General features: G+C 48.0%; 13 protein-coding genes across 13 annotated transcripts; 7 read left to right on the forward strand and 6 right to left on the reverse strand.

The window, feature by feature from the left end:
* Positions 1-774: 774 nt before the first annotated feature.
* Positions 775-1,288, reverse strand: TRUGW13939_00167 (uncharacterized protein; the record flags this gene model as incomplete). The annotated part of the gene is made up of 2 exons (XM_035483381.1): positions 775-894; positions 947-1,288. 2 exons carry the CDS (start codon positions 1,286-1,288, stop codon positions 775-777), a joined length of 462 nt encoding a protein of 153 aa, XP_035339274.1.
* Positions 1,289-1,733: 445 nt separating this feature from the next.
* On the reverse strand, positions 1,734-2,342 carry TRUGW13939_00168 (uncharacterized protein; the record flags this gene model as incomplete). The annotated part of the gene is made up of 1 exon (XM_035483382.1): positions 1,734-2,342. The coding sequence occupies one exon, from the start codon at positions 2,340-2,342 to the stop codon at positions 1,734-1,736; it is 609 nt and encodes a 202-aa protein (XP_035339275.1).
* Positions 2,343-3,211: 869 nt separating this feature from the next.
* On the forward strand, positions 3,212-3,892 carry TRUGW13939_00169 (uncharacterized protein; the record flags this gene model as incomplete). The annotated part of the gene is made up of 1 exon (XM_035483383.1): positions 3,212-3,892. The coding sequence occupies one exon, from the start codon at positions 3,212-3,214 to the stop codon at positions 3,890-3,892; it is 681 nt and encodes a 226-aa protein (XP_035339276.1).
* A 498-nt stretch (positions 3,893-4,390) lies between these two features.
* Positions 4,391-6,616, forward strand: TRUGW13939_00170 (uncharacterized protein; the record flags this gene model as incomplete). Its single annotated transcript, XM_035483384.1, has 1 exon — positions 4,391-6,616. The coding sequence occupies one exon, from the start codon at positions 4,391-4,393 to the stop codon at positions 6,614-6,616; it is 2,226 nt and encodes a 741-aa protein (XP_035339277.1).
* Positions 6,617-7,237: 621 nt separating this feature from the next.
* Positions 7,238-8,012, forward strand: TRUGW13939_00171 (uncharacterized protein; the record flags this gene model as incomplete). The annotated part of the gene is made up of 2 exons (XM_035483385.1): positions 7,238-7,832; positions 7,888-8,012. The coding sequence occupies 2 exons, from the start codon at positions 7,238-7,240 to the stop codon at positions 8,010-8,012; spliced, it is 720 nt and encodes a 239-aa protein (XP_035339278.1).
* Positions 8,013-8,193: 181 nt separating this feature from the next.
* On the reverse strand, positions 8,194-9,624 carry TRUGW13939_00172 (uncharacterized protein; the record flags this gene model as incomplete). The annotated part of the gene is made up of 2 exons (XM_035483386.1): positions 8,194-9,320; positions 9,375-9,624. The coding sequence occupies 2 exons, from the start codon at positions 9,622-9,624 to the stop codon at positions 8,194-8,196; spliced, it is 1,377 nt and encodes a 458-aa protein (XP_035339279.1).
* Positions 9,625-9,984: 360 nt separating this feature from the next.
* On the forward strand, positions 9,985-12,351 carry TRUGW13939_00173 (uncharacterized protein; the record flags this gene model as incomplete). The annotated part of the gene is made up of 2 exons (XM_035483387.1): positions 9,985-10,009; positions 10,064-12,351. 2 exons carry the CDS (start codon positions 9,985-9,987, stop codon positions 12,349-12,351), a joined length of 2,313 nt encoding a protein of 770 aa, XP_035339280.1.
* A 116-nt stretch (positions 12,352-12,467) lies between these two features.
* TRUGW13939_00174 (uncharacterized protein) lies at positions 12,468-14,417 on the reverse strand (the record flags this gene model as incomplete). Its single annotated transcript, XM_035483388.1, has 1 exon — positions 12,468-14,417. The coding sequence occupies one exon, from the start codon at positions 14,415-14,417 to the stop codon at positions 12,468-12,470; it is 1,950 nt and encodes a 649-aa protein (XP_035339281.1).
* Positions 14,418-15,299: 882 nt separating this feature from the next.
* TRUGW13939_00175 (uncharacterized protein) lies at positions 15,300-16,405 on the forward strand (the record flags this gene model as incomplete). The annotated part of the gene is made up of 2 exons (XM_035483389.1): positions 15,300-15,615; positions 15,687-16,405. 2 exons carry the CDS (start codon positions 15,300-15,302, stop codon positions 16,403-16,405), a joined length of 1,035 nt encoding a protein of 344 aa, XP_035339282.1.
* Positions 16,406-16,666: 261 nt separating this feature from the next.
* TRUGW13939_00176 (uncharacterized protein) lies at positions 16,667-17,868 on the reverse strand (the record flags this gene model as incomplete). Its single annotated transcript, XM_035483390.1, has 5 exons — positions 16,667-16,880; positions 16,930-16,995; positions 17,049-17,433; positions 17,485-17,561; positions 17,636-17,868. The coding sequence occupies 5 exons, from the start codon at positions 17,866-17,868 to the stop codon at positions 16,667-16,669; spliced, it is 975 nt and encodes a 324-aa protein (XP_035339283.1).
* A 685-nt stretch (positions 17,869-18,553) lies between these two features.
* On the forward strand, positions 18,554-22,544 carry TRUGW13939_00177 (uncharacterized protein; the record flags this gene model as incomplete). The annotated part of the gene is made up of 16 exons (XM_035483391.1): positions 18,554-18,756; positions 18,809-18,881; positions 18,936-19,005; positions 19,061-19,100; positions 19,158-19,343; positions 19,396-19,436; positions 19,501-19,540; positions 19,598-19,882; positions 20,558-20,817; positions 20,880-20,981; positions 21,047-21,112; positions 21,179-21,473; positions 21,525-21,785; positions 21,840-21,948; positions 22,020-22,317; positions 22,378-22,544. 16 exons carry the CDS (start codon positions 18,554-18,556, stop codon positions 22,542-22,544), a joined length of 2,496 nt encoding a protein of 831 aa, XP_035339284.1.
* A 240-nt stretch (positions 22,545-22,784) lies between these two features.
* Positions 22,785-24,668, reverse strand: TRUGW13939_00178 (uncharacterized protein; the record flags this gene model as incomplete). The annotated part of the gene is made up of 3 exons (XM_035483392.1): positions 22,785-23,882; positions 23,930-24,397; positions 24,459-24,668. 3 exons carry the CDS (start codon positions 24,666-24,668, stop codon positions 22,785-22,787), a joined length of 1,776 nt encoding a protein of 591 aa, XP_035339285.1.
* Positions 24,669-25,323: 655 nt separating this feature from the next.
* On the forward strand, positions 25,324-26,847 carry TRUGW13939_00179 (uncharacterized protein; the record flags this gene model as incomplete). The annotated part of the gene is made up of 4 exons (XM_035483393.1): positions 25,324-25,558; positions 25,614-25,720; positions 25,779-25,953; positions 26,009-26,847. 4 exons carry the CDS (start codon positions 25,324-25,326, stop codon positions 26,845-26,847), a joined length of 1,356 nt encoding a protein of 451 aa, XP_035339286.1.
* Between the last annotated feature and the right edge of the window lie 107 nt (positions 26,848-26,954).

Raw genomic sequence — 26,954 nt, forward strand, 5'->3', positions numbered from 1 at the left:
ATTTATAGGTTTGAGCTCCTCGCCCTAATATCTTTCTTAATGCCTTTCAGCGCTATACTTACTATGCATCTGTCATTTTTAGGAAGTGTTATACGATCGCATTTTCATGACAGGGTAATCCCTTGCAGCTATCTCCCAGAGGCCGGGCCTTTCACCTCAGTCCATGAGTTCCACGAGTGGTTCGTATATCTGTGTCGCAGACCAATGCCTGATCCGCACTCTGTTCCAATCGAGCCATTTCGCCATGAGCTATCTGACGAGAGCGCCATCAAATTCACCCACGGTGATCTTCACCCTAGCAACATCATTATAACCACTACCAAGCCATACCACGTCCTTGCCATCGTTGACTGGGAACAGTCTGGCTGGCTGCCTGAGTACTGGGAGGCCCGCAAAGCGCAATATACTAGTGGTAGCAGAGAGTGGTCAACAAAGTATCTGCCCATCATTCTAGACCAATACCCAAGTACTGAAGATCCATGGGAGTGGTATGTATCATCTATGGGGTGTTAGACTAGCAGCAGTAGTAAATCAAAATTTCTTATTTGCATTAATGTTCGCCCCTCAAGATCCCAATACCGTCCCTCCTAACTTTATCTACTATTAGCAAATCTCGAGTCTGCATCGCGAAGCCCATCCTACCACCGACTACAATCAATGTGATATCTAAATCGCCTCCACCGCCTTGGTAATACATATGCGCCTTTCATGGCACCTTCCCGCAACAAGTATTGAGGATACTAGCCCTGGCACGTCCACCATGTTACGACCAACTTAACGAGTCGGGAGCACCTTGGGGGCGTTTTGCAAAACCGAAATAGCGCTTTCTGCGAGGTAACCTTCTGCAACAAGCTTTTCAATGTAATCTTGAAGCCAATTTTGGCAATTCAGTGCCTATTAGTTCCTGTTAGACTATATGTCATACCAACACCCCAAGGGCGCTTACCAATGGGTCAAAAGGATTGGGGCTGCGGCCAGGTGGCGGCACAATGGTAGCAACCGACTCCAATCTATCACGAGCGATAGTATCCTGCGAGGCTGTACCGTCGCCTACGGTATCAGTCACATGGCGATCTTCCACGTGCCCGAGGGGGATTCGTTGAAAAGTGCGCTGAGTGAGAGCAAAGTCGTAATTGCGCTTAAACTCGAGAAAGAATCCCGTGGCGGGGTTACCAGTGACATGGATGATTTTTCCAGCGTCCCCTGAGTCACCGGTTGGGATGAATGCAGACTGATGAGCGGGGCGAGCGCCGTTGCTAAATACGGCGAGGTAGATGGTGCGAGGCATTATCATAAAATAAAATAAAGGTAGAGTACCTGGCGAGAAGTAACATTAAAGGCTTAAAAATGACACTTCTATGAGGCACGGGGGTATTGCCAGTAGTGTATACGGAGGCAGCCTAGTTTCTCATTCAATCATCTACACCTTGTAGAATGTGGCACCTGCATATCGAGAGTCCAACTTTGGCTGCCTAAAAGAGCCTTACGAAGGAAGCTCTTTCAGGGAGAAAAAAAGTGTTCGAATGACCCTTATTTAAGTTTCAGGCTACATAATTCAAATGTTAGCAGAATGATGGATGGCCTCAAGTGCTCTGTATGCAAAAGATATCGACTGCCTACATATGTAAGAGACCTTGAGTGCGGCAATTTCAATTCACTCAATATGTGTTTTCGGATTCGCTGCTTGCTCAATTGTCACAAGTTTGCTTAATGTTCACATAATTGATCTATGTTCACTGCTTCTCCCCACCGCCGAAAATCTCCTTTACCCAATCCCCAGCTAGCAACACGCGTCCCTGCTTTGGAAAGACCAGATCCATGAGCACTGTATGCACCTCTTCATTTGTATCCATACAGCCGTCCTTCAACACCACAATGTCATAATCCAGATCGGAAGCCTGCCTCAGCGTACTCAGGATAACTCCACTAGTTGCCAACCCTGCCATGACGATCTCTTTAATCCCCATGCCTTTCAAGAGGACATCCAGGTCGGTTCCGTAGAGGGCCGACACACGCCTCTTGGTAACAACAGCGATCTCTTCTTCTCTATTTCCGTCATTTATGATAACACTCGGGTCAATTTCTGCACTCTCATGTCCTTCGAGGAAAAGTCCTGTACCTTGGACTCGCGAGAACGTCGGATTTCGGTTCCCCGTCTCGGGGTACCCGGTTCGAAAGGCGGTCTTGACATAGATGACTGGGACGGAGGCGGCGTGGGCTGACTTGATGGTCGACGCAAGCAGCGATACGTAAGACTTTGTGACCTCCTCGGAATAGGCAGTAGTGATGCGGCCTAGGATGCCTTTTTGGATGTCACAGATCAAGAGGGCTTTAGCGGACATTGTGGCTGCCTAAATATTGGAAGGGATGCTGGATAAAAATTGAGAATTTCAAAATATTTCACAGGCAAATCGTGTATCAATTGATCAATTGAAGAGTAGCATCGTCCAGAATTTATACATAGGGCATCTCCATCAATTGATTCCGGTTTCGCGCTCTATGGCCGGGCACAAACCCGGAACCGGGATTTGCCATTGCGCCGCATATTCATTGAGCAAAGTGCCACTAGGTAGGTGAAGAAAATAGTATGCAGTAATTTAAACTCTCGAGACTTATTTTATGACTCAACATGTATAGTTTTCAGCCGCATATCCCGCTGTTGCTCATGCAAGAAAGACATTGGTCCACCCGCGGGGTACACTCCTAGTCAATAAATTCATTTCGAATGTTCAAAAAGTCAACTCACGTTGATAATCCTTTCTTTGTCTGGGGGTATTGCCAAATACTGCTTTCAACATGCCATGGAAGTATTTTTCTTTAAAAAAATGGTGCTCAACATTCAGCACTAGCAATCATAAATCATAAATCTGCCTGCGTACTGTTTAGCGTCGGCTGAGCCCCAAAGAACAACGCCAAAGTCAGCCTCGTTAGGGTTACACCCAATCAACAAAGTACATCCGTTTGATGTCTATTTTCCTAGTTTGCCTTCTTCCACCGAGCTCATTGTAGCCTACAGTCAATAAACGCCTTCAACGGAGGATTCCGATAGAATTATGAGCTACCTTTTTGCTGTTAAATAGGCTCGAATTTCTCACATCCAAATAAGAAAAACCATCTCTTTCCCTCACGAAAATTTCCCTCGCGAACTCCAACGTCTCAATCAACCACATACATTCATATACACTCGTATATCTCAAAAACTCAATACAAAATGGCACCAAGCAAGGCAGGCTCAGATGCCTACAACTACACCGTTGCTCCTCACCTTGAGGCCAAATTTGACATCCCCATGGATAAATTCGAGGCTGCCCATCCAGAGATCGACCGCTTTATTGTTGGCGGCTTCGTATTCACAAACCGCTCGCTAGACGACCTCCCCTTCTCGTCTTCAGCTACAGCCCACGAAACGACCTCGTCCAACACAGCCTCTGGCCTTTTGCCCCTGGTGTTGATTATGCAACGCGCCGCCACAGACTCGAACGGTGGATGCTTTGATTTCCCAGGAGGTTCTGCCGAGCCCACCGATGCCACGCTGCTTGACGGTGTGGCACGCGAGGTCCTTGAAGAGACGGGCTTCCATGTCAGCCATTTTCGCGAGCTTGTTCGTGTAGACAACTGGGAGAAAGTGTACCCTGAGGAAGGCTTGGTGCGCGCTGCCAAGTTTTCGTTTCTCGTCGATGTCCACGAGGCAGAGAAGCCGGGCTGGGAGGACAGTGTGGAACTAGCTGCAGACGAGCACACCTTTTGGGCGTGGGCTACACGCGAGGAGATTGAAAAGAGTGTGCAGCTGTGGCGCGATGGCAAGAAGGACGATGCTCGGTACACTTTTATCGGTGTACAGGGTGAGACAGCTGCAGAGGCATGGAAGGTTTATTCGGACCTGACTACTTGAACGACTTTTGTTCTAACAATCTGGTATTTGTTTGAATGTTTTCTATTGCATGGACGGAAGCTCAAGTATTATCAACTGCATATATTAGAATTAGTATATTTCCCTTAATACACATTCCTTCTCCCTAATTGATATCGATTTCATTGCTAAATTATACTGATTAACCTTAACTGATCGGGTAGTACCTATGTATAATGTATTGACCTCACTTCTAACAACGTATGATCATATAATCTGACTTGGTAGCACTTCCCTTGGATTAAAATATTATAAGAAAATAAATTACATGAATTCAAGTTTTAATAATTTTTCAATATAACTTGCAATTAGTACAGTATAGTCGAAAGACCAGTAAGCCGGATGTATACATGCGGGCATGTGACTACTTCTTATTGGGAGCGATAAGAGGGGCGGCGTTTCTCTTTCCTCAACACCAAAAAATCTCCCAACGTCGCCCCGTCCATCTCCGCGCGCCAGAAGCACGTTGATGCCACAACCATGACTGTCTCCGGCCCTGAGCCTACAGAGCAGCAGGCTGCCCCGCGACGCCGCCAGAGGCGGACTCAGGTCGCTAGAGCCTGCGATGGATGCCGGATTCGCCGCATCAAATGCGATAACAAAGTGCCGTGCTCCAACTGTCTGGGAAAAGCCAAAATCTGCAGCAATAGTGGCGCGCCCCCAGCATCGACTCTCACCCAGGCGCATGAAGAGATTGGATGGCTGAAGCAAAAAGTTCAGCAGCTAGAAGCTGAGCTCGAGCAACGGTCAAACGGGGCCGCTAATATGCCGACGCCGACACACTCGTTGTCATCGCCTGCCCAACAGGTTCATCATGTACCTACAGGGAATTATGCCGAGTATGGAAGTTCGAAAGAGTACTCGGTAGGCAGAGGAGTACGGCTTCGCCCCGCGCGTTCCATGAATGATGCATGGTTCGGTGCATCGTCGCTGTTTTCTTTCCTCCAGCGTCTTAGTGTGTTTTTAAGTATAAATCTCCAGCAAACACACTCTACGCACAACCTTCTTCCCATATCAGCAAGTGACAATAAACTACTCGACAGACCACTGGCGGGCTCGGACGGAGACCCGGTTCGCCGGCTCATGTCCTCCACGGGAGAATTCCCCACGACGGGCGTGTATCTGAGTCCCACACAGGAAGAATATTTCCTCGATTTCTTCTGGCAGACATACCATACCACATTGTCTCCGATTTTGAACGAGGCTCAGTTCAAGAAACATTACCAGTCCCTATGGATGGATGGCGGCAAAGAGCGAAGGCCCTCAGCGCTTGTCGATATTGTTATTGCGATGTGTATGCAATATGTCATCTCAACGCTGCATTGTGATGCCCAAGGGCTTCTTGTAGAAGGCAAGGACGCCTTGGTGGCTGGCCGGTGGCATTATTGGCGGGGACAAACGTTGTTAACATACGAGCTTGAAAGTCCATCTATAACGACGCTGCAATGTCATATCCTCTGCGGGGTATACTTGTGCGGCGGTTCCTTTCATAACATGATGGATACATCTGTCACTCTCGCTGTGCGCACCGCATATATCCTCGGTCTCCATGCGGATCCTCCACCGGATATGTCGGACGAAGACGTCGAAATGCGAAGACGCTTGTGGTGGGCCGTCTACCTCATGGATAGTAAATCCGGGATGAAGCTTGGCCGTCCCTTCGCGCTGCAAGACTCTAGCGTCATGCCATCACTACCTGGCGATACTCTCGAGGCTGCGCGGGTTTCGGGATCTACTTTTGCCCCTATCGGTAACAATGCTACCTGGTTGAGCTTTAATCTGTACCAGACAAAACTTTACATCAAAATTCGTGCAGCCTATACACATTTCTACCACACAGATCTCCATCTGGAGAATGACCAGAGTATATGGGACGACTCTCGCGCCCTCCAGGTGGGTGCTGAGATCTTGGATTCGCACAACCAGAGCTTTCAAGAGTGGACTGACGAGGTCCCTGAAGCTCTCAGGCTGAAGCGCCAGGAGAATGGAAGACCTCTTTCTGTGGATGGCACGCGTCTGTCAATGGAGCAATTTGCGCCGCTTTGGCTGCAGCGGCAGCGCGTCATTCTTGAACTCACTTACCACCACCTAATCGTTAATCTATACCGGCCCCTGATCTCCTTTTCCGCCAGTCCACCGCCCGAGACACCTGCGGCAGAGGTCGCCATGCGTTGCGCTGCGCACGCGATAATGCTGACAAAGATCACACAGCAGGTGCTTACAGAGACCTCGATTCTCGACGGCTGGCACGAGGCGTTTCACTGGCAGTGGAATGCAGCCATGACGCTGATTGGATTCATCATGGTGTTTCCGAATGCACATTTGACGGCAGAAGCCCACACAGCGATCGAGCTGGCTGTCTCTGTGTTTGATAACTTTGGCGCCAAATTTTCGGTTGCAGCGAATGCGGCCAGCATTGTGCGTGATTTACGCATCAAGGTCGAGTTTCTCGCTAGGCATAAAGTGGAAGACACTGAATCGGCTCAGAATTTACAACACAACTCGACGTTCAATGATATTCCTGTCTCGGGGGATTTCACAATGCCCGACTTGATGAATGGATCCGAGTTGAACTTGTTCGACATGGCTGTGGATATTGATTTTTGGAGCGATTTTGATACGCTGTGGCCGGAAATTGACAATCTGCCGCAGGATGTACAAGTCGACAATAGCCACAGCGTTGAAAATATGCGGGGTCTGTGTTAATATGGTATTTTTTTCTACGGAGTATGGACAGGGGTTTATAATTTACGTATAATTTACGGCGTATCGTCAAAACATCTAGCAGTCTTATCTTGAATAACAATCTTTAATGACTGAACCATTTCAGTATCCATACATGTATAACATTGATCATTCAGGCATAAATTTTTAAGAGTATGGAAACTCAAATGTTCAATGTTGACAACTCTGGACACACAGGAGAACCGGATTATAATCAAATTATAGATCCAAACACATCTAGTCGTTTCGCGACATTTCTTCCACGCGATTTCTAACAATGCTTCGAATGTTTCTCGTCCGGAGCTGCGTACCCGGAGGAGCGGAGTCGCGGAGTGAAGGGGATGCCGGAGTTGCGGAGTGAGCGCCAAACACGCAGCAGTTACTGCTTGCACCGTACAATTAAAGAGTAACTTTATTGTACGACGCGGAGTGTGAAAAAGCTATAAGTATCGAGTAAATCCCCGTCGTTGAGATGTTTTTCATTCCATCAACAACAGCAATAACAACAACAGCAACAGCAGCAAACACCAACACCACTCTCCACCAAATCAATTAATATCAACCTATCAAACACACAAACTTCTCTCTTCTACTTCTAAAAAAATGTCTCCCTCTCGCAAAGCTCTTATCAGCATCACCTCGGCCCAGGCCACGCTCTTCCAGGGCAAAGAAACCACCGGTCTCTTCATCAGCGAGGCTCTGCACCCTTACAACGTGCTCGTTGCCGCCGGCTTCGAGGTTGACCTTGCCTCTGAGACTGGCAGTTATACCGCCGACTGGCTCTCGCAGCAGCCAGACTTTCTCAATGGCTCCGATTTGACTACCTGGAACAACACCACCAGCGAGTTCCGCAAGAAGCTCGACAACATGCCCAAGGCTGCTGATGTCGATGGCTCGCAATACGGTGTCTTCTACGCCTCGGCCGGCCATGCCGCTCTGATCGACTACCCCAAGGCATCATCTCTGCAAAAGATCGCCGAGCAAGTCTGGGCTAATGGCGGTGTGGTCGCCTCTGTCTGCCACGGTCCTGCCATCTTTGCCAACATTCTCGATAGAGCCACTGGCGAGCCCATCATCAAGGGGAAGCGCATCACTGGATTCACCACCGAGGCCGAGAACACCATGGGCATTATGGACGAGCTCCGGGGCTGGGGTTCGGAAATGGTCGAGGAGCTTGCCGACCGTCTTGGAGCTAAATGTTAGTAACTGATTTCCCTTTTTCGATTGGACTGTAATACTAACCTCTCATACAGATGAACGTGCTCCCGGCATCTGGGATGACTTCCACATTGTCGATGGCCGCCTGGTCACTGGCCAGAACCCTGCCAGCGCAAGGTCGACTGCTGAGGCTGTTGTTGAGGTGTTTGAGAAGCTTTGACTGAACAAATATTGGGTCCTTCACTGTGTCTTGGTTTGATGCGATTATGTATCTGCGATAGAATTTGAATTTTAGCTGGCTTTATCGAATGAATTTTTAATAAAAAAAAATGGCATTAAATCGTTGTTGCTTCAAATGGTGGTTAACTAAATTTAGTAATGAGATAACGGAAAAATCAAAACTAAAGGTCATCTTCAACTGGCAGCACACCCCCAGCCTGCAGCTTCAGTGCAACTTCATCAACCTTTTTCCAAACTCGAAGCAAGTTCCCACCAGCCACCTTGGCAGCATCCTCGTCGCTGACTCCGCGGTGGAGCAGCTCGGCGATGAGGTCGGGATATTTGGAAACGTCTTCGAGTCCCTCGGGTCGAGACTCGATTCCATCAAAGTCACTTCCAAGCCCGACATGGTCGTAGCCAATCGCGTCTCCAATGTGAATGATGTGACTGGCGACATGCGAGAGAGTCGCGTTGCCCGGGTAAAAGTCCGGCAGGCCGTCTTCCCGAGTAGATGCGGTGCAGCTGATGAACTGAGGGTAAAAGTTGACCATGACGATCGAGTCCCTCTTCTTGACCAGCTTGAGCACTGCGTCTGTCGGGTTCCGGGGGTGTGGGCAGAGAGCATGGGCAGAGCTGTGGCTGAAAATCACCGGAGCCTGACTGCCAATCCACTCATCCTTGCCAGCGCCGAGGACGTCACGCATCGTCTGCTCACTGACATGCGCAAGATCGACTATCATGCCCAGCCGGTTCATCTCGGAAACCAGCTCTTTCCCTCGCTCGCTGATGCCATTCCACAACGGATCCGACTTTCTCACTCCGCCGCCGGGAAGTTGGATCAAGGCCGCATCGGCATAAATATTGTGGCAGTTGTGCGTGAGGGTTGCATATCTGACGCCGAGATTATAAAAGGATCGCAGATGGGAGAAAGAGTTCCCAATGGAGTGAAGACCCTCAATCCCCAGTGGAGAAATCACCTTTCCGTCTCGGAAATGCTCCAACGCAGTGGTCCCGTTGGGCGACGGCGACAGAATCGTGCTAAACTCCTGCTGGATCCTAGTCATCACGTCCACTTGTTCGTATGTCATCCTCACGCTTTCGGCGTAGTTTTCCTTGGAGAAATCAGAGACATTGTTGGGGCAGGGCACGTAGACACTCCAGAAAGTGCCTCCGACTTGCCCTTCGGCCAAACGAGGGGCGTCCACATCGCCCGTCAAGTTGCCAAATGTAAATCGCTCGATAAAGTCGGAGCTATAGATGCGATTGCCGTATTTTGCACGCACGAGGATCGGAAGGTCGTTGTGCCCGTCTGTGATCCGTCAGCACGTTCTATACCGATAAAAGGAGATCATCGAATACACACCGATGAGGGGCGTGTCAGTGAGGATTTTGCGAACACGGTCTTTGACCGTTTTCTGAGGCTGCACTCTGTGGCAGTTGGTGAACGAGGTGGTACTCCAGAGTCCGAGTGCGATCACGGTGAGCAGCCCAGCGAGGGTGACAGACCAGGCTCTAATAACTGGTCGCCGAGTAGCAATGAGAGTTCTGCGCGGCGCAATGTCAGAAACAAACTCATCGTCACCCTCCAAGAGAGCCAGCTTTTCTTCAGACATGTTGTCGCCGGGGTTGGATGAATAAGAGTCGGGGAGGCCGGGGAAGACTGGTTATCGAGCACGCGAGATAGATAACAACAATAGCGCTGGGCTAGCGGGGGTTGGCCCAGCACGCAACTGCGGTGCCATTGTCTGCCATTGTTGCTCGTGCAGATTGGAAATCGCTTGGGAATTAGCAGGGCGTAAGCAGAAGCAGAAGCAAGACAAGACTTGAGGCAAAGTCTTTGGGAGCTCGCCTGGTCGAGCGCATTCTCTCTTGCCCCGCTCCACTTGCCTGGACCCGCCCGATTTTTCTCTCTCTCTCACTTTTGTTCCTCCACAGAACAGCCCAGTTTTGATGAAGAACACTGCTATTCCAACATGACGGAGAGCGCAGCAGAGTCAGGTGGGCAGTCTTTGTCTCTACTTTGCAGCAAACCGATTTTAACTATTCTAACAGGAATCCTGGCGGCCTGGCACGCATTCCGCATTCCCACCATCGTCGTCCTCACAGCCATCGTTCTTTTTGTGCGCTTTTACAGTCAGCCAAAAGCAAAAACTCCCTCCTCGTCGTCGCTTCCTCCGTCTCCGCGGCTTGAAAAGGCCGTTGGCCTCGAAGACAAAACCCGCCCCGTCGTCCCTGCGGTCGATGCAGAGAAAGACCAGCCCAAGGACAAGTCAATTGCATCAGGCCCAAAAAGAATCGTGGGAACCCGCCAGCCCAGAGGCGCAAACAAGCGACAAGACGCAGATCCGTCCGCTCGTCCTTCTTTTATCAAGCCCGTCATCTTCTTCGCTTCCTTGACGACATCTACCGAGAGACGCGCACAGTGGCTAGAGGAAGAACTGCGTACTGCGGCCCAAGCCACATCGAAAGGCGTCGACACGGAATATGGACTGCTTCCTCCTGAAATCTATGACCTGGCCGCAATAGACTTTGAAGATCATTTCGTCTCCGCGCCCAAACCGCCGCCAAACTCGCCCCACACCCGATACTTTTATTGCTTCGTGATCCCGACCTACAATATCGATACTATCATCGACACATTCCTCAGCCACCTGGACGAAACGCATAATGACTTTCGCATTGATACCGCGCCGCTTTCTGGCTTGGCCGGATACTCCGTGTTTGGATTCGGCGACACTGAAGGCTGGCCAACCGAGGAAGAGGGCTTTTGCTCACAGGCCAAAGACTTGGACCGTTGGATGGCCAAACTGACCGGCAAGAGGCGTGCATACCCAATGGGAATGGGCGATACAAAGGCTGATCCCGACCAAGCCCTGAAGGAATGGACTACCGGACTGACCGAGGTTCTGGGCGAAATTGTTGAAACTGGCGGTTTGGGCGAAGGTGTCCTTGGAAGCGGCGATCCTGTCGAAAGTGACGAGGAAGACACGGACGATGATGAGGAGAGCGAACAAAAGCCCAAAAAATCGAAAAAAGCACAAGCCGTGGTCGACCTCGAGGATATCAACATTGGCGGCAGTGCCAAGAAGAGACGAGGCGACCCTTTGCCGGTCGACTTTACGACAAAATCAGAAAAGGCGTCGAGTAATCAGCCAACAGTGAAAGAGATGGTTCCTTCGACATCGCCCACATACGCATCTCTTACCAAGCAAGGATACACAATCGTGGGATCACATTCTGGTGTCAAGATCTGTCGATGGACCAAGTCTGCCATGCGAGGTCGTGGCTCGTGCTACAAGTATTCGTTCTATGGCATTAAATCACATCTCTGCATGGAGACTACCCCGTCGTTATCGTGCAGTAACAAGTGTGTCTTTTGCTGGCGCCACGGCACAAATCCTGTTGGTACGACGTGGCGGTGGAAAGTCGACCCTCCGGACTTGATCTTCAAGGGAGTCAAAGAGGGTCACTACAAAAAGATCAAACTCATGAAAGGCGTCCCGGGAGTTCGGGCAGAGCGATTTGCTGAAGCCATGCGCATTAGGCATTGTGCTCTGAGCTTGGTAGGAGAGCCAATCTTCTACCCTCATATCAACGAATTTGTTGGTATGTTGCACGACGAGGAAATTTCCAGCTTTTTAGTGTGCAATGCGCAACACCCGGACCAACTCGCTACTCTCGACCGAGTGACGCAGTTGTATGTGTCAATTGATGCTAGCAACCGGGACAGCTTAAAAAAAATCGACCGTCCTCTTCACCGCGACTTTTGGGAACGCTTCCAGCGCTGTCTGGACATTATTCGCGAAAAGAGAAACGTTCAGCGAACCGTTTTCCGCTTGACTCTGGTCAAGGGGTTCAATGTCGAGGATGAAGTCAAAGGCTACGCTGACCTTGTTGAAAAGGCCCTGCCGTGCTTTGTGGAAGTCAAGGGCGTGACATATTGTGGCACAAGCTCGAGCGCCAGCGTTGGTCTCACCATGAAGAATGTGCCATTCTACGAAGAAGTCGTCGCTTTTGTGGAGGCTCTCAATGAAGAGCTTCAGAAGAGAGGTTTGAAATACGGAATCGGCGCAGAACACGCACATAGTTGCTGTATCCTGCTCGCATCTGAGCGATTCTATGTCAATGACAAATGGCACACCCGCATCGACTATGAACGATTCTTTGAACTGCTGCAAAAGGAAAAATCAGAAGGAATTTCGTTCCGCCCAGAAGACTACATGCGAGAGACAGAGGAGTGGGCACTATGGGGCAATGGAGGCTTTGATCCGAACGACACACGCGTTCGTAAGAAGGGGAAAAACAAGGACAAGCCGGCGGTTGAACAGGGATGCTCTTGATGAATTGGATTTCCCATATATAGTTTCCTGTCCAGTCCTAAACCCTATTGGGACAATATTGGGAACATGCAAATAGTAATAAAAGTCCGTAACTTCCCAGTTCAATGCCGAGATGACTATGAATAGAAATACGAAGGGTAAACTGCACCGTGGTCCAGAAAAAGCTTGACAATAGAGTCATAGCCACGAACAGTGGCCAACATTAGCGGCAGCATATTCTCGTTACCTCTGAGATCAACACTGCGTGTTTCTAGCAAAAGCTTGACAGCACGCGTGTGGCCTTTGACGGCAGCCCTTCCTAGCGGTGTCATCCCACCGCTGTTACAATCGTCATCAGCCCCCGAAGCCAACAACAATGCAACAACATCTGCATGACCCCGCCAAGCGGCTTGTGACAGAGCTGTATAGTTAAAAAAACCACCTCTTGCATCGACTTCGGCCCCCGAACTCAAAAGGAAACTGACCACATTTTTGTGACCCTTGTTTGCAGCCAGTATTAGAGGTGTCCTAGCACAATCATCTCTCGAGTCGATTTTGGCCCCTGAATCAAATAAAAGCTTGACAATACCTTCATGACCACCTTCTGCGGCCAATGACAATGGTGTCTTCTTTTCATAATACTCTTCCCTAGTGTCAATTTCGGCCCCTGACTCGACTAAAAGCTTGACAATAGACTCATGCCCTTCCCCAGCAGCTGCTGATAGTGCTTTCGAATCGACTGCAGCCCCTGCAGTCAGTAGGGTCTTGCAGGTAGACTCGTGGCCCTTTTTAGCGGCCCATGATAGTGCCGTACATCCATGTTTGTCTCTTGAATTAATCTCAGCCCCTAGATCCAGTAAGAGCTTGAAAGTTGGCTCTCCGATAGCCCATGATAGCGGTGTGCGCCTATTGTTGTCTCTTGAGTTGATCTCCGCTCCCATATCAAGTAGAATCTTGCAAATAGTCTCGCGGCCTTTTTCAGCGGCCCATGATAGCGGCGTGCGTCCATCATTGTCTCTTGAAGAGATATCGGCCCCATTGTCCAGTAGGCGCTCAAAAATTGAGATGCAGCCTTTTTTAGCAGCCGCTAATAGCGCTGTCGGATTATGACCCAATCTCAAATCGACCTTGGCACCTAAATGTAGAAGTTGTTCGAGTATAGGCTCGTAGCCTCTTTCTGCGGCGCGTGAAAGTGGTGTCACGCCATGGTTATTTATTTCGGCCCCTGAATCCAGCAGGAGCTTAACAATAGCCTGACAACCCTTGGAGTCGGCAGCCCACGATAGAGGTGACCAGCCATTCTGGTCCATTGCATCAATCTCACCCCCGAACGCCAGCAGGAGCTTGATAATAGACTCTCGGCTCTTTATTTTGGAAATGGCCTCGCTGCCCTTCGTGGCAGCAGAGAACGACAGCGGTGAACGACCCTTGTTGTCTCTTGAATTGACATCGGCTCCGAAATTCAGCAAAAGGCTGACAACCGACTGTCGGCCGCAGGACGCAGCCCATGAAAGCGGCGTGCGGCCATCCAAGTCTCTTGAATTGCTGTCGGCCCCAGAAATTAACAGAAGCTTAGCAACGGACTCGCGACCATGAGCAGCAGCACGTGATAGCGGGGTACGGCCATGCTTATCTCTCGAATTGATATCAACCGTCTTCATGTCCAACAAAAGCTTGACAATGCCCGCATACCCTCCAGTTGCAGCAAAATGCAACGGCGTAGTAGGGTCATCAGATAAACAAAAATTCCCATCGACCTCGTCGACATCTAGTAGTAGGATCCTTGCGACGTCCGCGTGCCCATTCTCCAAGGAATCACGTAGAGCTTCGCCGACCCAGCGAGCCTGCTCAGCTACGCCAATCTCTTGGGCCCCGGCCGATATGGCTTTTTTAGCTGTCGTCTTCTGACCATGAATAGCAGCCCATCGCAGTGCCGAGCCAGAGGAATGTCGGACATTGCGACGGTAAAGGAAATCATTCAAGAGAGAGAAAAAACGGTGGTTAGTCTGTGCTAGCGCGCCGATATAATTTTCTTTCTCAAGCTCTGCGGCGATGATCAGGAGAAGCTCGCTCGGTAAGCGTAACATTATTAGGTAAATAATAATGGATTAAGTAGAAGCATAGATAAACTTGACTCTGGAAAAGGATCCATTTCGGAGGAAGATCAGCACACGTGCAATAATAATAACCCGGTAATTTACGATACAAGTTTGAGACAACAAGACAGCCGGACATTTCCTGTCTCATGCGAAAATAAGTTAGTGTGTCTTAGCATTATGATTTAAGAAATAATAATAAAAGAGAGTAAGTAGGTGGTGACAGGAACTACTGTATCATCAGGCCTTGCCAGACAAAGTGCAAGTTCAAGTTGTAGCAGATATCCAAGACTAACTCTAGCTATGGGCTTAGACTCCACTTGTTAGTCAAAATTCTACTAGAACTTAGTTTAATCAAACAAACATTGCTTGGCTTGCACTGAATTACTATACTCGAGTAGTTATACTAATAATTTCCCGATTAGGAAAGTAGCCGGTCGGCTGTGGCGACTGTACATCTAGTAGCACCAACCCCTCCTTGCCAAGAACGAATACGTAGCTATTCCAGCTCGTTATGACTTCGCCACGTGGGCTATTCCATTCCACTTTCAATGATGCCCCTCTTTACTCCGTATTCTGTGGGGGAACGACTCATCGATGGAGATCGGATGTTGTCCGACTCGGCACTGCGGGGAGAAACCCGGTCGAGCTTAATCAATCCATGAATCATGGCATCGCATACGAGTTGGGAAGAAAGCGACCAACTTGGTTTGGCATTTTTGCTCCAGTGCACAAGAACCAAAAAATATTTTATTCTTTTGAAATCTATTAGTCGTTGATAAACTCCACATCACATTAGACAAGCTGAAAAAGCAAGTTACCGGTATAGATTCATATTGTATCTTCAAAAAGTCCTATTAGAATAGACACAAAATGGCTTCCAAACCTATAGTCTTACACATCGGCGACCCCGTCAAATTCAACACGTCGCTCTACGAGCAGCTCTCACAACAATTCACCATCATCCGCCCTTCCGAAGCCGAGCGCCAACGCGAGCCATTCCTACAAGCTCTTCGTGAAAAGAAATGGGGTGACTTCTCCGCTGTGCTCCGGCCATGGTGGGCAACTGGGGGTGAGATGGGTCGATGGGACAAGGAGCTTATTCCTCTGCTGCCTTCGTCGATGAAGGTATATGCCTCTGCCGGGGCTGGGTTTGACTGGGCAGACGTCGATCTGATGGCCGAAGCTGGTGAGCTTTTTCCCCTACATTTGAAGAAAGAAAGAAAAAACTAGCCAAAATACTGATTTTAACTTTTGAAGGCATCCTGTACTGTAATGGCGCGTCGGCCTCGTCCGAAGCTGTCGCCGACATGGCCCTGTATCACATTCTCTCCGTTTTCAGAAACATGCAATGGAGCAACATGGCTGCCCGCTCGCAAGATCGCGCCCAGTTCGTCGACGCCCACACAAATGCGCCCTTTACCGCACACAATCCACGCGGACACACACTCGGCGTGGTCGGATTGGGGAATATTGGATATACCATCGCCACCAAGGCTTTTGCGGCGTTTGGCATGAAGATTATCTACAGCGACCCGTTCCCCAAGATGCCCGAGCAAGAAGCTGCCATTGGAGCGAGGAGGGTTGAAATGGATGATCTCCTCGCACAGGCAGATTGCGTTGTGCTCGCGGCCCCCGGTGCCGGTGGGAAAAAGATTCTCGACGCTGAGAAAATCCGCAAGATGAAGCGTGGATCGCGACTAGTGAATATTGCGCGCGGTAGTCTGGTTGATCAAGAAGCAGTTGCGGATGCTCTGGAGGAAGGCATTTTGTTTGCAGCCGGTCTCGATGTTCATGAAAACGAGCCCGAAGTGAGCGTGAGGCTAGTGAAGAATAGAAACGCAACATTGACCTGCCACACGGCCGGTGGTGCGCTCGAGACAACCATTGGCTTTGAGGAGTTGTCGATGAAGAATGTTTTGGCTGTTTTGACAGGGCAAAATCCACTGACGCCGGTGAATAAGCATCTGTTCAAGTGATTAGCTAGAGTAGATGTAAAATGATATGTATGACATTCTGTTGATCTATAATTTGAGAAATTCCTGCAGGTATCACGTTTGGTTTGAAGTCGAATTTCAACGTTCCTAGTAAATTCACACTGTATTGTAAAATCCTAATAGTTCAAAATTGGGAGCATTATACGAGGAAATTGATTTTCATGGTGTATATGGGAACCCCATACTAAATGAAAATCTACTAAATGAAAATCCACGTTGAGCCGGCGAAGCAGGCTGGCACGATTAATTCTTCACACCCTTTATATGCTGGACCCTTTCCCACACCCACGGCGTAAGTGTTGAGCTAAAGTTGTTGCTAAACTTGATGTTGAGATAGTCATATCCCTCATCCGGAACCCACTCAGCAGCTATCTTGGACTGGGCATACTCTTCCAGCATCTCAATAGTCGGTCGAAGGGATTCAGGCATCGAAATGGTTGCACCATTTTTGTACCAGCTACTTGCAATCAGCTTTCACTCGAGATGAAAAGAAAGATAAAACTTACGAAGCATAATACACGATTGACAGCAGGGTTCGGATATCATGAGTAGGGTTTGGCATACCGGCATGCCTAGAATGTCTTGGGTCAATACTGAGAGACAACGCAGATCTAATGCAACTCACCACAGCCGCAAATCTCTCAACACGAAAGAGCCCTTCTTTATCCTTGGATAGCACGGCGGTCCAACTTTGCGCCTTTCGTCCAACTTCTCCTGTGTAATAAATGGCTCGCCCAACTCAATGTGGTAGTCATTGTTTGTATTTTGCGTCCCGAGCCACAGCTCCGTTGTGCCGTTTTCAGGGCCTACATCGACTAGACAGGTGTTCAATGCAATGGCAAATGGATGTTCTGGGTGCTCGAACCGAATGTCGGCGTGAACCTTCTGGCGATCGTCCGAATGTATCAGAGTGTTCGATCGAATGAAGTGAACTTCAGGCCGGGGTCCAAGGATGTTGGAGACAATTCTTGCGCCGTGCTTGTTGGCGAAAACTTCGGGGAAGAGCCATTCTGTAATTCACATCAGCATGTATAGCGCAATTTTATATGGCCGGTGCTAACCTTTCTCCAGTGGAGGCACTTGAGATATGTTTCCGCCTGCTGCTGCGCCCTTTGTTTCGAAATTGGCGTTCAAATGGCTTACTTGTCAGCTTGACGTTTTACAAGTACAAAAAAAAAAAAAAAAAAAAAAGGATAAACGAAATAATCATACATGAAAAATGGCTCGCCCTCGCCAGATAGCAGTTTCTTGGTGTCTTGCAACATTCTCTCGTTGAGTTTATCGACGAGGGTCAGGTCGATAGCATTTTCGACAACAACACATCCGTCTGTGAAAAAGGCTTCAATAGCATCATAGAGACTTTTATCTCCCATGACACCACTATCACGCTCCTCATCAGTGAGGACGATGACTTGTGGTCCATCGTTTTTGGCTGGGCTGGACATTGTCGAACTGGGTGAATCAGTTTAGTATTTGGGGCACTGTATAAATAACTTTATGGAAATAACTGAATTGACTGTGTGTAAAGATGATTACAGGACTTCAGGGGGGTTGCTAATAATAACCATCTTCCCTATTTGCTTGCACGTGACTATAGGCTGGTCTAAACTAGGATGTTTTCTTTGTCTACTTGCAGATGATCATAGGTCGTATGTTTTCTTTGTTTGTAACCATATGTTGTTAGCCTGAGGCGAATATGCTACAGGCTCATCCATGATGGCCGTCCATATTAGGTTAGATCTTTTTTGAATAGCTGCTCTTTTGCTCATCCTTTCCCTTTTTTTTTCAATATTATTTCTGTGTGTCTTAGACATTTCTCTCACATATCCCCCGGACTAATAAGACCCCCGGATTCTCCGCCCTTTCTATGCGACATCCTGCTAATCCCGTGCACGACATTTCTAATACCAGTTGCGGTTATCGGCCGATCGCTTCGGACAGCCGTCGATTAGCTCGAATTAGATGATTGGAAGACAGATATACGTGTGATTTATGCCCCGAGGGGTTTCCCCCACTTCGGGCATCGATCAACGTCATTTCCATCTATTCCAATACACTCCATTGAATTCGGAGTAGCATTTGCCTGGCTCTTTGTAAAAAAAAAATATATTGAGCGAAAAGCTTCCGATAATGGCTCAGCAACATGTATCCTTCAAGATCGAGGAGCTCTTCTCTGTCAAGAACAAAGTCGTCGTTGTCACTGGTGGTGGCTCTGGTCTCGGCAAGGCAATTGCTGAAGGATTCGCGGTCAATGGGGCAAAAGTGTATATTTCTGGCCGACGAGGTGAAGTTCTAGAAGCTGCGGCGAAGGAGATTGGGGGTGATGTCCATGTGTAGGTTTTTTCCCTCGGTATGGAGTCAAACTGCTAATATAGCGGAGGTTAGAATACAGGGAGATGTGCAGACAAAAGAGGGTTGCGAAAAGATCGTTGAAGCTGTCAAATCCCAAGAGACTCATGTCAGTAATTTGGTTCCCCTGTGAATGTCTTTTGAATCGAGTTGACTGTCTCAGATCGACACCCTCATCAATTGCGCCGGAGTAAACAGCCCATGGCGCGTCAAGGCTAATGACCACAATGACGGTGCGATTCAGCCCTTGTAAACAAGAAGAAAAAAAGCAGCACTGATTACTTGCAGCGGACCAAGTGGAAAATCTCCTTGTCAATGGATTGATAGAGTCAGTTCCAAACCAAAAAAAAAAAAAAAAGATCGCTTTTTTCTAACCTAAAAATAGAGAGGATTTTAACAGAAGCAATCAAAGTGAGTGGATGCAATCATTCGAGACCTACCAGACACTCATTATTCCAGTCAACGTAAACGGCGTTTACTTTTTAACCGTCAACTTCATTTCTCTTCTACGCAAGTCGGCAGACCCCAACGTCTGCGTGATTTCGTCGATAGCTGGGTTATCAAATCAGAGGTTCAAACGCTAGGTTTCCAACATTGAAGTAGTCGCTGCTAATGTAGATCAGATCTGTGGCGTCGCTGACCTATAGCGTTTCCAAGGCTGCAAGTAAGTTACAAACCTTCAATAGCCCATTTGCACGGCTAGAAACCAAGCTCTAACGAAAGAACAGCCATTCAGCTTGCCAAACTCCTCGCCGGCCGTCTACATCCGTACGTGTTCCACTCTTGAAACTTACAAAATATAACAGGAGGCTGACCCGATCAAAGAATGAAAATCCGAGTAAATACAATTTGCCCTGGCATCTTCCCCTCCGAAATGACAGGCGTCACTTCGGGCAAACACGAATACAACCTCAATCATCAAGCCGAGAAAGCAGCACTACGCAGCACCGCTGGTCGTCCAGGTCGGCCCGAAGAAATTGTTGCGCCGGTTCTGTTGCTGTCGAGTCCCGGCGGCGGATACATGAATTGTGCACTGTTGACCGTGGACGGAGGGAGATTGATGGGCGTTTCGATTAATGATGGGATTCGGATGCCTGAGAATACGTACACGTGAGTTTTTTTTTTTTTTTTAATGTATTCTGTCAATGAGGGCCTGGCACTCATTAGTACAGGGATGAAATTTTGGGTTAGTGGTGACTAGGATATCATATTTGTTGATTAGGTTCGATGTGTTAATCAATTAATATAATGGATGATCTTTGCCTATGATAACCAGTAAATCTAATGCTCTTTTACTCTGTAAGTATATCCAAGTGTTCCCTCAAACTAGCCTATACACCAGATCAATTCACTGCTATGATGAGGTAGCTTGTTCTTGCATGGCTCGGAAACCTATCCGATACTCTACCAGTGATCGGCAGGATGGCGTACGTACTTAGATAGCGAGCGAGCGAATCGCTAATGGTGGAGCCAATCGAAGGAGAGGCTGCTAACTCAAAACCGGCCATTCATGTGAAGCCAAGGATGGGCAATTCAACGAGCCATTACAGTAATTGTCTAGTAGCTAGCACTAGCTAGTCATGTAGCGTGGAGAGAAAAATGCGGAGAAACACGGGGAAGACTCCGGGGGGGTATATTTGTGGCTCATCGGTCACTTCCAAAAAGGGAAATAATCGGTCTTTATCCGTCAGTCCGTGCAAGCACCACCAGCTAGTATAACGATTGTACTTCCCTTTTCCCAAATTTATTAAAAGCGTTCTCCAAATGTACATCGCGTCTCTTAAGCGCAGGACAGAGATACACAACCACCAAGCAAGCAACAAACAACAACATGGCAACCGCTCTTTCAGCCGACGATGATCTCAAGTCAGGCGCCGACCACATCGAGGTCGAGGATTATGGTAAACAAGTGAACGATATTATCGTCAAGCCAGAGAGCCTTCGACATTTGAGTGCCGATGAGCTGAAGAGCCTGGAGACCAAAATGGTCCGAAAGATAGACATGGTTATCATGCCTATCATGGCTGTCTTGTATATCCTCAACTGTCAGTGTTTTGCCATCCACTTTCTGTGTTTGAGTGAAGAGAAAACTCATGTCACTTTTCAGATGTCGACCGATCTGCCCTTGCTGCCGCCAAAGTCTACGGCATCATGGAGGACCTCAACATGTCCACTCAGGATTTTGCCACGGCTATATCCATTCTTTTTGGTGGGTTCGCGAAGTATCACTTTGTTGGCTAAACAATTACCTCCTAACATTATCATATTTTACAGCGGGATACATCCCTTTCCAGATTCCGTCCAACTTGATCATGACAAAGATTCCTCGCCCAGGATTCTGTAAGGAACAATGAGAAAGGACCTCTGAGACATGAATTATTTCGAGCTAATCGCTTTTTGTTTCAGATATTTGCAGTGCAGCAACCATCTGGGGTACTGTTAGCGGTTGCACAGCTGCTGTCAAGTCCTATCATGGGCTCCTAGCCATTCGTGTCATGCTCGGTGTCACCGAAGCCGTCTTCTTCCCCGGAGTTATCTATTTGATGAGTGCATGGTATACAAAAAATGAACTTGGAAAGAGACTTGCCTTCTTGTTTATTTGTCAAATGCTTGGAAGCGCGTTTGGGGGGTTTGTTGCTGCTGCCTGTCTTACCCTAGACGGTCGATATGGTATCGCTGGATGGAGATGGCTTTTCATTGTGTGAGTAATCCATAATTTTTCGCTTTTTTGAATATTGCTGACTTTTCTCAGCGAAGGTGTCACCACGGTTGGATGTGGTCTTATTTCGGCCATGTTCATGCCTGAATATCCACACAAGGCCCGCTTGCTCAAACCCGTTGAGCGCGACTATGCTGTATGGCGCCTTGAAGTCGAAGCCGGTGCTGGAGAAGCTCATGAAGAATCTACCGTTTTTAATGGATTCAAACTTGCTATCTTGGACCCCAAGATCTGGGCTCTGGTATGGTGTATGGGCATGTCTCAGGCCATGGGAGGAACTACTAGTTTCTTTCCGTAAGCAATTGTCTTTCTCTTTACTTGTTCTCTGGCTGACATTCCATTCTCCAGGTCTATTGTCGAAACATTGGGTTACAACCGGAACATTACTCTTCTTCTCACTGCTCCGCCTTATGTTCTAGCATCCATTGTTTTCTGGTTTATTTCTTACTTTAGCGACGTAAGTGTCTCCCCAGTCTCACCGGTTCAAATAGGAAATCAAAAATTTCTAATGAGTTCTCAACTTTATAGCGCAAAAACATCATCTATCCAATCATTACCAGTGCCCTTGCTGTATCCGTCGTCGCTTATGTTGTCGCCATGTCAACATTAGAGATGGGCCCTCGGTATTTTGCCATGATGCTAATGCCTACTGTCTGCGCCGGTCCGCAAATCCTACTTTACAAGACCCTCAACATCCACATGGCGCGACCTTACCCCAAGCGTGCCGCTGGTGTAGCCATGATAAATGCTATCGGCGGGATATCCAACGTCTGGGTGAGCTACTTGTTCTATGACCCACCGCATTATTATGCTGCTTTTGGAGCCAGTAAGTTCCTCTTCTCTTCTCTTTACTTGTCGCGAGCTTTGATATTGACTTTCATCATAGTACTCGGCTGCGCCATCTCATTTTTCATCGTTATAACTGGGTATCTCATGCATGTACGAAAAATGAACAAGTGCCTATCTGGAACGCCAGAGGACCAGTTACGAGCGATGAAAGGTGGCGTGACTCAACAGCAAGTCGATCTTGGATGGCGGTATGTAGGTTACTAGTATTTACAGCGCGAGGTGTGGGCAACCAAAAGGTTCACTATCAGGGCACGATTATGTAGCGTATATAAGCATCAATGCATTGCACCATTGGAAGAATGGCGTTTTTATGAAGATTTGATAAACTGTTTTCCATAATGAGCGACTAAAAGCACACGACAGTAATGTTTCAGGGATTAGTATTTGTTACCAAAACATTTCTTATATGTTACAATAATAGCGGACAAACAATTAGTTTCCCTGTCAAAAGACATCAGAACTGTTGAACTGAAAATTCTCAACCAGAGCTTCCCAGTCGGGCCACTCCTCCATACCACCCTCAAGATCGATTTCACCAGTATTTGTACCTGCAAGAACCGAGGAAGTAGTCTGATCCTCGGCCTGAGATGACAAGTTCTCTCCAACTAAACTGCCAGGTCCATTCAGCTTGCCCGTGCTCATTCTCTGTAGTTTCTCTCTAGCTGACACTGCCTTGGCTCTAAGAGCAGTCAGCACTGCCGACTTTGATCCAAAGCCCATGGTGGTTTCGTCCCATATCTCTGGTGAGAACATCGTTTTTGTCGTTGTCCATGCCCTCTCAATATTGGGCCCTTCTGGCTTGACACTCAAGTGCCACAAGACGTACATGGTTACATGATACTGCGGAAAGGCTTTCCTAACCCATGAGAACTGTTTCAACAAGCCATCCGTTTCGTAAACCCTTGATTCTAATATCTCCAAAGCCTCGACTAGGTTTTCCTCACTCACGAAGTCTGCGCTTTCACCGTCACATCTCAATAAAATCCACTGCATTCTAGAGACAAAATCAAGCTTGCGGAGAAGAAAGGACGAGATATAAAGTGCTAAACGTTGCGGAGGTAACACTGGATTGCAATGTCTTAGCCATCTGTCGACTCGTTCCTTGCACTCCTTTACAAGCTGAGCTCTCGAGTTCTCGCTTGGTGGGGATGAAGCGGAAGACGACGCAGAGATGACTCCTAGTTTTTGCATGCACTGTGCAAAGTCAATGCATATCAACGAGAATGATATGGCAGTCCACCCATTTCTCGGGGCCGGAAGTCTCTGCATCTCCGGATAAAGGTCTGTATCCTCTATATTGATTGGCAGGCTCACGTCAGCCATCAGCAAGAAGTTGTTTATGTTTTCCAAGCCGTAGTCCTCCCCAGAGCGCCATTCTCGGCATAGCAGGTGCCACCAAATCCGACGTCGTATTTCAGATTCAAAAGGAGAGAGGCCGAGCTTTTCACCATTGCGATGTAAGCCTAGCGACTGGGCTATGCGGATCGCGAGGCCATTTAGAATCCATATTCCTTTGCCACGATTGTGGATACGGACAGCTGACTAGGAAAAAGGTAAGTTTAGTTTAATCATGGAGTAACCGTATATACCAAGTATATTGCAAAGGCGCAAAGCCCAGTTATCGTAGGACGATCCAAAAAGTCACCGTGAGCGAGTGCTTGTTCCAGACCAACCTTGAACCGGAGCATGGCGGTGTTTTTATCTTCTCTCAGAATTGCCGCAGCTTCTGTATCATCCATAGAAGTCGCTGATGCAAAATAAACGGCATAGCATAAAGCCAAGTTCTCAAGAGACGCCGTTGCTGGGTCATTGATGGTGGAGTATATTTTGATGTCGTCAGTTGGTAAGTGCAAGAACTTTAACCCTACGCAACTTTCAACATTATCAACATATATTTTCCATAATTTCACAGCTAGCTCTTGGGGTGGGTGAAGCGTTGAGGGTACTATTGAGAGAGATGGAGATGAGAGAATGCCATGGGCATTAAAGGGAGAAATGATTTGCGGTTGTAGGGGACCTGTGTTTGGAGGTGTTAGTACAGCTTTCATATCTTGTCCCTATTCTATCAGTTAGAAACGCGGATTAAAGTTGGTTACTCATGATATCATCCTAACTAACTTCTATCATCGTGGACAACATGATCTCGTTGAAATATTGTGTTGACGATCCCTTCTGCACAACAACATTCTCCCTGAGCCCCTCGCTCATGGAAGTAGAGTGAGCGTAAGCATTGGATTCAGCATCGGAATTAGAAACTGATGGTTTAGATTCTGGCTTTTCTCTCGCTCTGGTTGCCGACTTTTCCAAACTGGAAATCCTGGCAGCCATGTCGGCGATGATGGTCTTTTTCGTCCGCCTTTTCCGAGGACCAACGGGCGGATAATTGCAAGTCCTGCCGGTTTTTCTGCATGTTGAACATGGCTCCTTTTTGTCACAGCGAACCTTTCTGCTGTTGCAGCTATTGCACGAGCGTGAAATCGAAGCTGAAGCCGACTGATGCTCTGATCCGGGCTCGGAATGCGGTGTTAACCCGGACCGAGTGGAATTTGGGACAGTGCTCATTTCAGAAGAGCTTTCTGGGCAGCTAATGCGTTTTATCACATAAAATAGTAATATTCAAAACACTCTAAAGGATTAACGTCAGCTGGTTGAGAAATTAAGGCCGAGCCGCTTAGTCACTAGCATGCCTCGGGCCTTGTTATTAGGCTCTTACAACCGAGCCCGAACATTGTAACCTAATTGACTCCTTTTGTGGCACTGAGCACGTCTATAACGCTGGTTTTTTTTTTCGTTATTCAATGGTCTAAGCCTGGCTGCGACAGAATTATTCAGTCTTAACGCCGATTGATTTCCGTGCGCTATAAATATGGGCTGAATATATATATATATTAGGTACTTACTAAAATCACAGCTCTCAATGTCTCCTTTTATTACAGCTACCAGTCGACTTGATAAATTTATTTATTCGGGAACGCTAATCATTATGTCGAGTTCCGAACAGGCCAGCACGATAGCCGAAGATCTATCTATCAAAAAAGAAACCGAGGCTAACCCCCAAACTGACAATTCGAACACAAATGCTGGCTCAAGCGACCTTGATGCTGAGAAAGCTCCATTCAACCCTCCCGGTAGTGACGCCCCCGATGGCGGTGCAGCTGCCTGGCTCGTTGTGTTTGGTGCTTGGTGCACCTCATTCTGCAGTTTTGGATGGCTGAACAGTAATAACCCGTGCCAGTTGATATCAAAATTTTAAGCTGACAAGCATGAATGTAGGTGTGGGAGTGTTTCAAGAATACTACGAGGATACGCTGCTCTCTGATTACTCGGCGGGGACCATATCGTGGATTCCATCGCTGCAAATATTCTTCATGATGGGCATGGTAGGCGCTTTCCATACTACCATAGATCAAGTGATTCAACTTATTAATTGTACTCTAGGGACCCGTTGTCGGCGCTATTTATGACCGTTATGGACCGCGGCATCTCCTTTTTTTCGGCAGTATACTTCATATATTCGGCATCATGATGGCCTCTCTGGGTACTGAATACTATCAAATCATTCTTGCACAAGGACTATGCTCCGCCATTGGTGTCTCGGCAATCTTCCAGCCTTGTTAGTTCCAGCCATTCTCAATACATATAGATTGTTATGTCGCTAATAATACTAGCTGTCAACTGCACGGCTGGATGGTTCAATCAGAACCGTGGTGCAGCCTTGGGAGTTCTCTTTACCGGTTCGAGTATTGGCGGCATCGTTCTCCCTATCGCGTTGACACATCTCATAAACGAAGTCGGATTTGGCTGGTCCATGAGAATTTGCGCATTTATCATGCTATTTCTTCTGATACTAGCCAATCTGACTATACGCCCCTACCGACCTCCTCAACAAACACAAAAAATCACCTGGGCCCAGCTCGCCAAGCCGTTCAGAGAGACCCAGTTTATTCTCATCGTCATCGGCTTCTTCCTTTTCAGCTACGGATTCTTCGCAGTTGTGAATTATCTACCTGTTCAAGCCGTCAGCACGGGCATGAACTCTAACTTGGTCCAGTACATAGTTCCCATCCTCAACGCCGGGTCACTGTTCGGACGTCTTTTCTCGGGATTCCTAGGCGACAAGCTGGGTCGCTACAACATCTTCATCGTTGTCTGCTACCTCTCTGGCATATGGATCCTGGCACTTTGGCTCCCCGACACAAGCACCGCCGCGCTCATCGCGTTTTCTGCGCTTTTTGGCTTCTTTTCCGGTGCCTATGTGTCTCTAATCACGCCTTTACTCATACAGATCTCGCCAATGGCAGAGATTGGCTTTCGAACGGGCATTGTCCTCTTTCTCATTTCTCTTGGGGGCTTGACGACGAACCCTGTGAACGGGGCCATTATAGATAGTTCTGCGGGTTGGTCAGGTTTGAAAATCTTTTCGGGGGTGTTGTGTCTTGCTGGAACTAGTTTTGTGCTCGTTGCTAGGATTAGACAAACTGGGTGGAAGGTATTGGCGAGGTTTTGAAAAACTCCAGCAGCGGTGGATGGTGCTTCTAGGTGTATTTTTCAAGTGGTGATAGACTTTTGTACTTAACAACTCTACTCTAACATACCAGTAAATATTTCCAATTC

Source organism: Talaromyces rugulosus, chromosome I (genome assembly GCF_013368755.1).
Source record: "Talaromyces rugulosus chromosome I, complete sequence".
NCBI classification, from domain to species: domain Eukaryota; kingdom Fungi; phylum Ascomycota; class Eurotiomycetes; order Eurotiales; family Trichocomaceae; genus Talaromyces; species Talaromyces rugulosus.